The following is a 12,186-nucleotide window of genomic DNA, read 5'->3' on the forward strand; positions in this document are numbered from 1 at the left end:
ACCGTAACCCAACCCATTTAATTAAACGGGTTAAATGGGTTGGCTCATTTAATTAAACGAGTTCAAAATCTTAACCCAACCTGCTTTTTATTGGGTTGGGCTCGGGTTGGATTGGTGGGTTCGAGTTGGGATTGCCACCCCTAGTCTCCCAAGAACTTACATAACTCTTTAGTTTATTCTCCAAAGTTGGATAAACTTCTAAATTGATTCTCCTATATTTTCCAACAAATATTGACCATTATCAATATGGTTATTACTACATCATAGTTACCACTATTGAATATCTATATAATTGTATCAACATAATACGATAAGCATACACATTACATGTATTTATGAATTCACAATAACATTGGACAAATGTAATTATGAATATACCGTTCATGAGTCTCCTTGCGAATATACTACTTTTTCATGCAATTTCTTGCTTTAAACATCTACAAGTAAAATTATAAGGCATCTTATTTTAAGGATCCTACTATGTCACAAAATGAAGTATTGTAACGTCCGCGTTTATCACTAGACACTAATAGAATATGTAACCAACGTTGGTCAACAATTGTAATCATTTGATGAATAAATAATAAGAAATCATTTAAATTTATGTGATTATGTGTATATCATATTAAGTGGAAACTTAATAAATAGGGCTAAAACAAATATTAAAATAAAATATTAATTAGGATAAATAGTCTTGATAAAAGTTGAAGTAGTCGTAATGAGGATTCTGGCCGGTGATATAAGGAACGCTAAAAACTAACTTTGTATGAGGAAGTTATGATCATTTGAAGTTTCGCGTTTAACCCAATACGGCATCAAGCGTCGTAATAATGAATCGGAGATAGGTTGCTTATAAGCTTAAGTAATCTAAACGAAAATCGTAGTAATCGTAAAACTGAGAGCGTGCATATAGAGAACGTCCAAATCTGACTTCATATGAGGAAGTTATGATTTTTCGAAGTTTCAGCATAGTTGTGTTAGCACAGAAATCGAATTTTAGACCGGTTGATTATTAGCCGAAACAATCTAAATGGCAGGTAACTTGAGGAGGAATCCCTCGTCGGTAAAGTGGGAGTAGAATTCACGATATATTTGTGAATTTCTACCGCTTTGGTTTATATCCTGAATAAATAAATTCAGACTCGCGTCCATGATATCCCATTGAAAGGAATGTTGCAAAGAGCTCTCGTAACAAATTATCAAGCTAGTGCTACTGCCTTCCTTTGTGCGCCTTCTTGATTTATGTGGCTTTACTGGTACGAGCCGCGATCCCAAGTCTTGTTCGCATGCTTCCGGAACTTGTTCGTCAACACCAGGTCAGCAGGTGGCTCTTTCATCAGACATGGCTCGAATATATATATATATATATATATATATATATATATATATATATATATATATATATATATAAAATTTATTTTTTATACTTTGTACTATTAGATAGTGTCCATAAATCTCATAATAGCTCCCCACAGATTCATAGTGAATTTTGATGGGAGCTTTTCTTGCAACAATAACGCGTTGATCCCCTTCGTTACCGTCAGCATTTGGTACTCTCTTAATAGCTTCAATAGTTCACTGAAAGCCTTTGGTGTAATGAACCGCAAGCCCTTCAGAAAAAAGACTAGTCACATCCTGAATGCCCTTTTCCTTCGCTACTATAAGAGTCGCTAGCTAGCTTCATTATATTCTATAAGCGGAGCGACTTATCGAGTCTGTCGATATAAAGACAGTCGAAAACGGATGGTGTATTAAAAAAGATATGAATGTTTAAATACATAAATAAAATTAAGCATAAATAAACATTGGTATTTATAAATAAAATTATGAAGAATATCTAACAAAATACATAAATAAACATTGGTATTTATAATAAAAGTTAGTTGCATAATTTAAATGTTAGTATCCATAAATGAAAATTAATTGCATAATATAAATGTTAGTATACATAATTAATGGTTGGTAAAATAAATAAAAACTAGTGATGAGGCCCATGCTCCGCATGGGTCGGGAGGGCTATTAGAATGCACAAGAATTTACAATTTAGTTAAAATGTTATGAATATGAAAGTAATTACAAGATAATTAACCAAAACATATTCTTTCATAACTCACCTTGACAAATAGTAAGTAAGTGCAAGTACAGTAGATTCCATTTGATTCCATCACACGAAGCAAACATCTTTTTTTTTTATTCCAATTGAATGACATATTCCATTCCATTCATTCGTTGATTCCATCATACCAAACACTTCCAAGTTTCATTTCCAAAAAACCAAGTGATAAACATTGAGAAAATATCAATAGCTTACAGGTTTAAAAGTCTACATAAACACACATATGAAACGAATCACTTCTTGTAACCTATTGAGAATTACAATAAGCACCACAAAATGCTCGATCACACCCTATGCCTGCAAACATATGGAAAACATTAAGCATTTTACAACATAAACAATCATGATCTGACTAATAAACTCCAAGGATGAAACTAAATCAAGTTATTACTTCAATCGAACACCTCTCTGAATTTTACATATGGGAACATAATGGGAAATTCAGATTCTTGAGGGTGATTATGGTAAAACTAACGAAACTCGTTAGTTTTGGTAACCCTAAATCCTCATTAAAATCCGGATTACCCTAACTTGCTTCCAAAGCAACTAATGACGACCCAACCCTAATGAAACCCTAATCTCGTTCATTATATAAACAACTCTTCCGTATGGGAAAACACACACGAAAATTAGCTCTCGGTTTTCATACACTCACAGAATTTTTTTTGCAATTTGGCTTACGATTTCTGTGCCTAGAATCGTAAGTGTCCACTTGGATTATCCTAGGCTGAATTTCTTGCAACCCAGGCATAGGGTAGAAGTATCAGTTCGGAAAGTGTTCTCACAATCCAAGTTGGCATCCAGATCTCCACTACAAACCCTCTATTTTCCAACATCATTCCTCCACATGCATGACACTGTAGATGCACTGTGTTCTGATTGCACCGAAATCCCCATATTATGTGTCTGATAATGTGTAAATGTAGAAGGAAGATTAGTGATTCATTTCATATGAGGATTGGAAGGAAAATGTAAATGAGGGAAAATTTGTAAAAAGTGTTTTTTTTTTTTTGCTAATTTTTGCATTTTTGAAGTATAAAGCTGTAATAAAAGATTATTCCAAAGTACAATGGATTATTTTCTATATCTAGGTACATCAATCAAACATCTCATTGTAAAACCAGGATGAACAATAACCGCAGTAATGATCTGAAATGAATGAAAAATGAGAATATTGTTGTTAAAAACATGAAATGAGATTACATGACTAATCTTGAGAGTTAGGACATATGAGAATTTAGCAAATGTTGACGGATTTCTTGAAAGATGATTGTCATGGTTTCTTTTAGATCACTGAAAAGAAGGTTATGCTTGTAAGGTATACTATTTATATTTTTGGAATACATTATCGAATCTAAAATTGCATTTTTGGACAAACGATTTGTTTTCAAAACTGTAGCTCTTAAAAACTATCTTTCGTTGCAAAAGAATTTCTTTTGTGTTGTTATAAATAGTTAAATACGAGTAGTATGTAAAAATATAAACTGCACTTTATAAAATACCCATTCACTCGTTTTATAAATTATTCATCTTTATACCCTCTTAAATTTTTGTTTTTATAGTCATGAAGGATTATAAACATATTTTCATCGCCGGCATTGTGGATTTCAGACGAATCTAGTATTGGGACATACAAATTGAACTATGTAAAAATACAATATGTTTATAGTAACATTTACATGGCTTATGTATTTTCTTTGTTAATTTTTAAATTGTTGTATTTTAACATACAACCTAGGTTATAATATACTTATGATCAAACAACATTAAAAAGGGTTAAATATTTATTTATGCAACAATATTTAATTTCTTTTCTCAACATATACAAAAACGTGGATTTTTTTTTAATGATTTGTGCAACATTATCTGATATATTCAGACCGAACATGGTCTAGAATGGATGATGGATCCACATTCCACGGAATTAAAAGTTGAGGCTTTTTAGATTGAGTTTAATTTGGAGAATAACAATTAACATCTACATGTATTTCCATACAAAAACAGAAGAAATTATAATAAAACAGATAAATCAAAAGACATGAGCCATATCCACATGCTTGCTAATCACGATCTGCTTCCTCTATTTCTTCATCCTCTGGTACACCTCGTAAATACAGAACATTATTACATCTGCATATCAAACAAAAAATTTTTTAGCCAAGAATCTATGCACAAAAAATCCATCAAAAATTTAAAAATAGAACATTATTACATCTGTCTGCATACCTGATTAAGATCTCTCCAAGGTTACCAGTAAACTGCCCATCAATGTATTCTTCAGAGTTGGCCAACTGGGAAATAAGATGATGCCATTGAACAACATTAGAGGCACAAAAATGCACACATGAACAGAACAGGTTCAAACAAAAGTTTAATCATAGCATAGCATATATACCTGCAAGTTCATGTATGAATCAACAGAGACAAGATAACCTTTGTACTCCATTCCCCACTTGAGCTTCACAATCACAGGCTTCCCAGTCAAGTTGTTCAAGAAAGGTTTCGGATTAACTGGTACAGTCTGCAATGCATAAGCAACTAAGTTACTATCACAAAACTATACATTCAGAAAAGTAAATCATCTGCAAACTGTTCAAGAATCAAAAGAATTTCTTTTAAACCCAATCCAAGCTTCAGCAAAAAAAAAAATAACAATTTTCTCCACAAACTTAGATGCTGATGGTGATAGTTCATCAGATGCCAGTCAGAGTAAAATGAAAAAACTACATGCTAACTATAACCCTACAATCAGAAACAACTGAGCGATAAAGTTGAATCAGATGTACATAATGCGCAAATAACTGCTGCACAAAATGTCAAAAAAAACCCCAATTACCCGATAAACTTTTGTCAATGTTTTACACAAATGACATGACTCCCCACTCGAGCCTTATATTTCGAGCGTATATGAGCAACCCAAAATGATAAATCCGCCCCCATTTAACCACAAAGTCTGGTTTATAAGCATAAACTGACTCCTAGAGATTCAAACACTTTAATTAGCCTTAATCTCTTCAAACTAGCAAATCTATCCTACTTGAGCGATAAGAAGACGATAACGATCTACTCAAAGACTGGAAACAGTCTAATTATCTTTATACAAGAACGAAATAGAAGGAAAAAAAGAGATACTGAATTCAGAAGTTCGAGGATTGTTACTTACAGCCATTGTCGTCGAGAAGAGGCAAACAGCCGATTTGACGATGAAGGTTTAGGGTTTTGACGTTCCGTCAACAGAATATCAGAATGAATACGTTAGAAAAGTTTTGCATTTAAATACGTTAGATGTGTTTGGGGATGTCTATGTCTATACAAAGGTATTTACCTTTTAGTTTGAGAAATTAAATATCCTGTTGTCAACGTTAGCTTCTGGCTTTTCTTCCTATATATTTTTCTACGATCACATGTGTCATATTTTGATAAAATTAATTATATTTTTGGACGCTTGTTATCATTTCAACTAGGTAAAAGATAATTAGAAAGAAAAATATATGTAAATATGACACATTATTTTACATAGGTAGGAATATAAGTAGTAAGAAAATGTAAAAGGATATTTAATTTCTCTTTAGTTTTTAAAGATAGAAAAGTCAATAAATTAATTAGTTAAAGATTAGAGTAAATTACACGAATGGTCCCTATGGTTTGGGATAATTTGCGCGTTTGGTCCCTAATTTATTTTTTTAACTCGGAAAGTTCCTACTGTTTGTTTTTGTTACGCGTTTGGTCCCTACTTTTTGTTTTTGTTACGTGATTGGTCCCTGTCTTATCTAAAAAGACTATTATTTAAATAGTAAAAAAATATATGATAGGTAAGATACGGTGAGGGGGGTTGGGGTTGGGGTGTGTTTATTTAAATATTTTAAAAAATCAAGGGTTAAATAGTTTTTTAGGTAAGACAGGGACCAAGCGTGTAATAAAAACAAACAGTAGGAACCTTCCGAGTTAAAAAAATAAGTTAAGGACTAAACGTGCAAATTACCCTAAATCATAGGGACCGTTCGTGTAATATATCCAAAAATAACTTATTGAGTTATAACTTTTCTAAAAATGTCATTTTTAACCTCAATTTTCTTAACTTTTCAAGAAGATAAATATATTTTTAATTTGTTGGTTTTTTAAAAAGTCATAAATTAATAAGTGAATTTAAGAAGAAATCCCAACACCCACTAAAAATGAAGCCAAAAAAAGTATTATATACATAATATCCATTTTGCAACCTATTTCATAGCCAAAACATAATTGGCTCGTCTCAATCATATGATTTTTCACCCAATTTAATGATTTCATAATGTCATCTAAAATTAAAGACTGTTTTAAAAGTTGTTTGGTAGTCGATGACTGAATAAGATTTTATTGAGTCAAACTCGAAGATTAAGTTAGCATGAATTATTTTTAAGAACATGGACTACTAATTGTAATATCAGGCGGTTTAAATTAGATATTTGACTAATTTTTTATGATTTCTTGGAAAGTTAAATAAAATTAACCTATTTGGTCTTTTTTTTCTTATTATTATTTTGTTTTAATAGTACATATTTTAATAGATCTCGTTCAAATCCCTCTAAAAGAAACATTAAAAAGCTTAATGCATACATATATAGGGTTTTCTTAAACACATGTTGAGATGTATTTAATATGTATTCTTATTTAAATACAAGTTTGTATAAACCTACTCCAAATTCTTTATATACCAAATTCACCATCGTTTCTCCCATTTTTTAATAAATAAAAATTAAATCATGTCGACAAATAGTTCTATTAAAGTTAGTTAAACTATTAAAGACATAAAATGTTTAAATTATCATATAATAATTTTGGTTAGACTGTGTATGTGTGGTTAATAAAAGGTTAAACATTTACTAGTTAGATGATTACGATTTACCAAAGGGCATTTACTACCATGATGCTTTCTCAATTTAAAAAAAAAAAAATTAATTAAATTTAAACAAGTAATTTATCAGTCACAGCCATATGGTTGTTATGATATCATGTATTATTCAGTTTAAATCAAACTACATAAAGAATTAGAATGATTTTTGCTTCGACAATAATCTTAAAATTTGCATTGCTTTTGTAAGAATACAACATGATCCAAGCAACTTCTGTAACAAGTTCTAACTACGTCAAAAGTCAACACTTATCAAGAAACTAAAATCTTCATAAACTGGTCTACAGAAAAGAAAGTGATTTCAGATTCACAACATTCCCCATATCAGAAAATCCAATATAGAATTTTGTTGAAAACACGTCACAATTCACACATGTATTATATTAACTTCCTCTAACATATCTAACAGCATACCACCATAGATTGAAAAATTGAGCATGCTGCATCCTCCATCTTTTATCACCACCTATACACCATTCACAACAACAATGAGACTACGAGAAGTGATGATGAAAGGAAAATGAAAAGAGTGCAAAATATAGAAAAGCTCAACATACTTTCATCGTTTTAGGGAAAAATAAAATATACCTGGGCTCCGCCTTGACAACAGCTTGTGGAGAATCTTTGAGCAAATAGGCAGTCACAGAAGAATGAAGTTCAGCCATGGGTTTGTTTGGTGGTGGGATAAGGTTCAAAACCTTTAGATTCCCAAATGAGCAATGTTCTTGAACAAGCATGCCATGAGATATCGAGAGAAGCTGTAAAACCCAAAAAAAGATACAACAAGAAAACAAAATGAGAGCAAAAAGATGAAAAATTATCTGAAACAGCATTAAATTAGTGGAGGTATAACAGTACCTTAACAGTAGAGGGGGTCAGATGAACAGATTTAGCAGTTCTGAGGCACCGAAGGATATTGATGAGATTAAGCTTCTGTTGTTTCTCATCAGGCTGATGAACACTTCTATCAAAAGCTCGTGGAAATGAAAAACAGCAATCGATATGTATTGTTTCGAGAAGAGGAAGCTCAGAAGCCTCGAATGACATGGGAATAAGGCCACCAAGCTCAAGTGACATAAGTTTTGGAGTCAAAAGCACAAGTTTTCAATAAGGAATAGGATAAAAACACGAGGAGATTGTCAATCTTGACAGCTGGAAAGCAATCACTTCAAGAACAGGCAATTCAGACGGAAGCTTACAGTTCACCAGAAACAACTCTTCCAAATTGGGGAAACAGGAAAAGGGTTCGGATTCAACTATCTTAACCCGTTCAAGTCGCAAACTAATCAACCCAGAAAAGTTGGGAAATTTTCCAAAATTCAGCATCCCTTTTAGTGTCAAATTCATCAAGGAATCACTGGAGTTAACGCATGAAACGGGATGATATTTACTTAGGTTTTGGGAAGTATCGATGCTCACATTGGGAACACCCTGCGACAAGGCATAACGAAAGACCCTAGCCATGATTTTATGATCGGTAACCTTAATATTAACACTATCAATCTTGATTGCTCCATTACGACTAGCTAAAACCTTTTCGACGAAATTATCGAAAGTAACCTTGTATACGAAGTTATCTAGGGTATACCTTTGCTCCTCTTGGAAAAAGGAAGAATCGAAATTGAGAACAGGGAGCAAGGTCCAAAGATTTACCCATCGTTTGGACAAGATTGAAGATTGAACTGCTAATTTGGTGTCGACAAAAGAGAGTATGTAGATTAAAAGAGCATCCGGCAATAAACTGAGTCTGTCTTCTTGCTCTTGAGTACCATAGGCATCGCACGTAGAGCTTGCTCTTGCCGTTCGCTTCATCTTTCTTTCAATGAGCATATGGACCTCCATGGCTCCATATACGGTCATACAGTATACCCCTTTTATGATTTTGACTTGTTTTTGTACCAAGAGTCCAACACTATTTGAATAGTTATTCTTTGACTAATCTGCAAAATTGGTCCTGTGGTTTGTAAAAAAATGTGGATGTAATCCAAAAACTTTTCAACTTGCACCGTTAGTCCAAAAACTGAAACTTTTTGTGGTTTTGGTCCCTGAAAAGTTTAAAATTACTTAGAATGACTATTTTGCGCTTTTAATTTGTTTTTTCCATTTTTTATGTATTCTAATAATTAAGTAATTGAAAAAAAACAAAAAGAAAATATTATCCACCTCTCCCACCCCATACACCGATAACACCCACCTCCCTTACTGATTTAATTCACATACATACATGGATGAACTTCATCAATGAAGTTCTGGGAAAATTTGATGCAGATTCAACAAACATACGAACACACACACACACATATACATCTCTCTCTCTCTCTCTCTCTCTCTCAACAAACACACACATACAAACTCTGATAAACCAGAATTACCCTTCAGCCAGTTCTCATCCCTCTTTCCTTTATCCCAAGATATCATCATCAAGACCTCTTGTAATGTTCTTTCTTCTCAATATTGTTTTTTGTTGGAAAAAAATGGAGCAAGAACAAAGAAAACCTGTTAAGGGTGAAGCAGCATTTCAATATCTAGGTTTTTTAATTTAGTGTGTGACTGTGTTTGTGTTTTATTCCCCGATTCTATAGCACTAGGTCAAGCCTGCTCCACCAGGTCAGTGACCGGAAAACCATTTTAAACTCCCTCCCCGCGTCCAATGCTCAGTTCCCACCTTGCTGACGGTCGTGAGGTTACACACCAGAAACCTATTTCCTCACCGTTGCAAATTGAATGACGATCTTGATCCATTGATGATTGCGATGGAGAAGGTGAGTGAAGAACAAAAGTGAATCAATGAACCTGTGAATCAATTGAAGAACATAAGTGAATCAACCAACCTGTATGGAATCAAAGATGGACAAAATGAAGTCAATTTTGCTCAGGTGTGCTTCTAGAAAGAAGGAAACGAATGAAAAAAAAGAATTCATGACAATATGGAAAGTAACTTCAAGAACTGTAGAAGGAAAGAATCGAGGAGGGAGGAGACCGACAGAGTAGAAGGGTGAAGTACTTACCGGAAAGAAGGGCAGCGGTGTTGCTGGTTGGTTTACAGGCTGGAAACGTAAGAGAAAAGATGGAGAAGATGAAGGAGTCGATTGTTAAAGAGAAGGTGTGGGCTTTGTGGGGCTAATATATATTTTTAATTTTATGAATATTAAAATAAAGATTAATAAAAATAAAAAAGAAATTAGAAGGGTATAATAGTCATTTCAAACTTATCAGGGACCAAATCCACAAAAAAGATCTTATTTTGGACTAATGGTGCAAGTTGAAAAAAATTTGGACCTTATCCACAATTTTTAACTAACATAAGGACCAATTTTGCAGTTTTATCTTGTTCTTTTATATTTTGTCAATACAATTTTTTTGTTAAAAGAATTTTTTTTGTCTTCAACCACCTATATAACTACAAAAAGTTATTTGAATAGTTATTATTTTATATTTTGTCCCGTTCATCTACCATCTAATCAATACTATAATTTTATTATTTTTATTATTTAATCTATATTATAAAATAAATATAAATATTATTTATAGATAAATATATTATTAAAAATGTATTTGTCAAAACATTCAAATACTAAAAAACATTATGATTATATAATATTTTTTATCATATGTTAATTTTATAATCATATATGTAATAAATTTTAGTATTTTATATTTTTTGTCACTTTATGTATGTTTAGAAATGATAAATTGCATTGATTTTATAAACTATTTCATAAAAATAAAAATAAAATAGTTAAGTTTAAAAAAACTTTTAAAAGTGTTGGTTATATTCTATAAAATAAAAATTAAATGTGGCAAAAAATATAAAATTTTAAATAAGTGACAAAACTATAAAAATATCTATATGATTTTTGAATTTTTTTGGTTTAAATTTAATTTTTTTTACCTTACACCAATGATTTGGAATAGATATTAGTTGTGAATTTATTCTCTGTCAAATTTGGTTTTTGAATTTACTCTCTACCAAACTTGATTTTTTTATGGATTGATCCATTTTAGGGATATTTAGACCCGTTGACCAGACCTAACATAAAACCGGACTTGGACCTTGACCTTTTTTTAGAATTGGGTCGGTTCTCGGTTTTATGAATTGATCAAATCCGGTCTGGTTTTTTAACCAGTTTGGTTCGGCCGGTTCCGGGTAAAAACCGTGTAACATCCCTACTTTTCATAACCAAATAATTTTTTTTCTTTATGTTTTAGACATCATGATGTCTTTTTTACGGAAAATCTCAGTTTAATAAAACATTTTGAGATAACAAATATTGTTTCAAAATACCAAAACACTAAGGATGTCATAACTAATACCCTACATATGTTACAACGTAAACACATAAGGTCCTAAATACTATTACATGTTTGTCTTTATTCATTCGGCATCCTATTCAAATTTCAACAGTTTTAGCATCGTTACTGTAACATCCCAAAAATCATGACCAAAAATTTCGTTTTAAAAATCATTAATCAATTATATTCAAGTCATACATAAATCCTTATATGAAAACAAGTATCATTTCAAACATATTTATTTTATCAGAGTAAACATATCAGGCTGAAAACTTCTTGGTGTGTGCCATGCGATCATCCCGAGCTCTTCCCTCCGCTACCGATAGTACCTGAAACCAAACTGAAAACCGTAAGCACGAAGCTTAGTGAGTTCCCCAACCTACCACATACATAACCACATACTGGGCCCTCGCCCGCTGCATCGAGACTTGCCCGGCATCGGGTCCCGCCCGACATCAGGCCCCGCCTGGCATCGAGCCCCGCTCGGTATACAGATCTGTTTCTCTTAGGCCCCGCCTGTCTCTGAGCCACGCCCGCTAAACACATACAGACGTATAACATAACACATAACAAATAGCTAATCATACTCTACTATACTCCTGATCTAAGGCCTCGCCTAACTTGGGCCTCGCCCCTGCCCTGCTATCGATGAGTCATGGAATCCCGTCCATACTCAGCTAATGATGAAATGCGGGACCTCACCCACACTCACCTCCCTACCAGGTACATTCCAGTATCACACAGACAACATGTATAACTAGCTTACTAACATACCTCGGGCCTCGCCCGGCTTCGGATCATAATCCGGAACATATATCTTAATAATACCTTGGGCTAACCCCCGGGTCTTCCTACTATACACAACATAATAGGCCGGCATTGTGGC

At 32.9% G+C, this 12,186-nt stretch overlaps 1 protein-coding gene and 1 pseudogene across 2 annotated transcripts; both read right to left on the reverse strand.

Moving 5' to 3' along the window:
* Positions 1–4,037: 4,037 nt before the first annotated feature.
* On the reverse strand, positions 4,038–5,438 carry LOC145160863 (putative small nuclear ribonucleoprotein F). The gene is made up of 4 exons (XM_079080223.1): positions 5,280–5,438; positions 4,512–4,637; positions 4,343–4,407; positions 4,038–4,246 (listed from the first exon to the last, which is right to left on the reverse strand). Exons 1-4 carry the CDS (start codon positions 5,283–5,285, stop codon positions 4,177–4,179), a joined length of 267 nt encoding a protein of 88 aa, XP_078936349.1. The 5' UTR covers positions 5,286–5,438; the 3' UTR covers positions 4,038–4,176.
* A 1,714-nt stretch (positions 5,439–7,152) lies between these two features.
* On the reverse strand, positions 7,153–8,878 carry LOC145160860 (F-box protein At3g03040-like; annotated as a pseudogene). The gene is made up of 3 exons (XR_013738257.1): positions 7,866–8,878; positions 7,596–7,765; positions 7,153–7,473 (listed from the first exon to the last, which is right to left on the reverse strand). The product of XR_013738257.1 is annotated as an F-box protein At3g03040-like (transcript).
* Between the last annotated feature and the right edge of the window lie 3,308 nt (positions 8,879–12,186).

This window comes from Lactuca virosa, chromosome 2 (genome assembly GCF_052849685.1).
Source record: "Lactuca virosa cultivar CGN04683 chromosome 2, Lactuca_virosa_CGN04683_v6, whole genome shotgun sequence".
In the NCBI taxonomy this organism is placed as follows: domain Eukaryota; kingdom Viridiplantae; phylum Streptophyta; class Magnoliopsida; order Asterales; family Asteraceae; genus Lactuca; species Lactuca virosa.

What these genes read in the sequence shown, in the direction of transcription:
- LOC145160863 (XM_079080223.1), bottom strand. An exon ending in ATTCATACATGAACTTGCAG is followed by an intron (nt 4,408 to 4,511) that starts GTATATATGCTA and finishes CTTATTTCCCAG; the next exon opens with TTGGCCAACTCTGAAGAATA. An exon ending in CTTGGAGAGATCTTAATCAG is followed by an intron (nt 4,247 to 4,342) that starts GTATGCAGACAG and finishes TTTGATATGCAG; the next exon opens with ATGTAATAATGTTCTGTATT.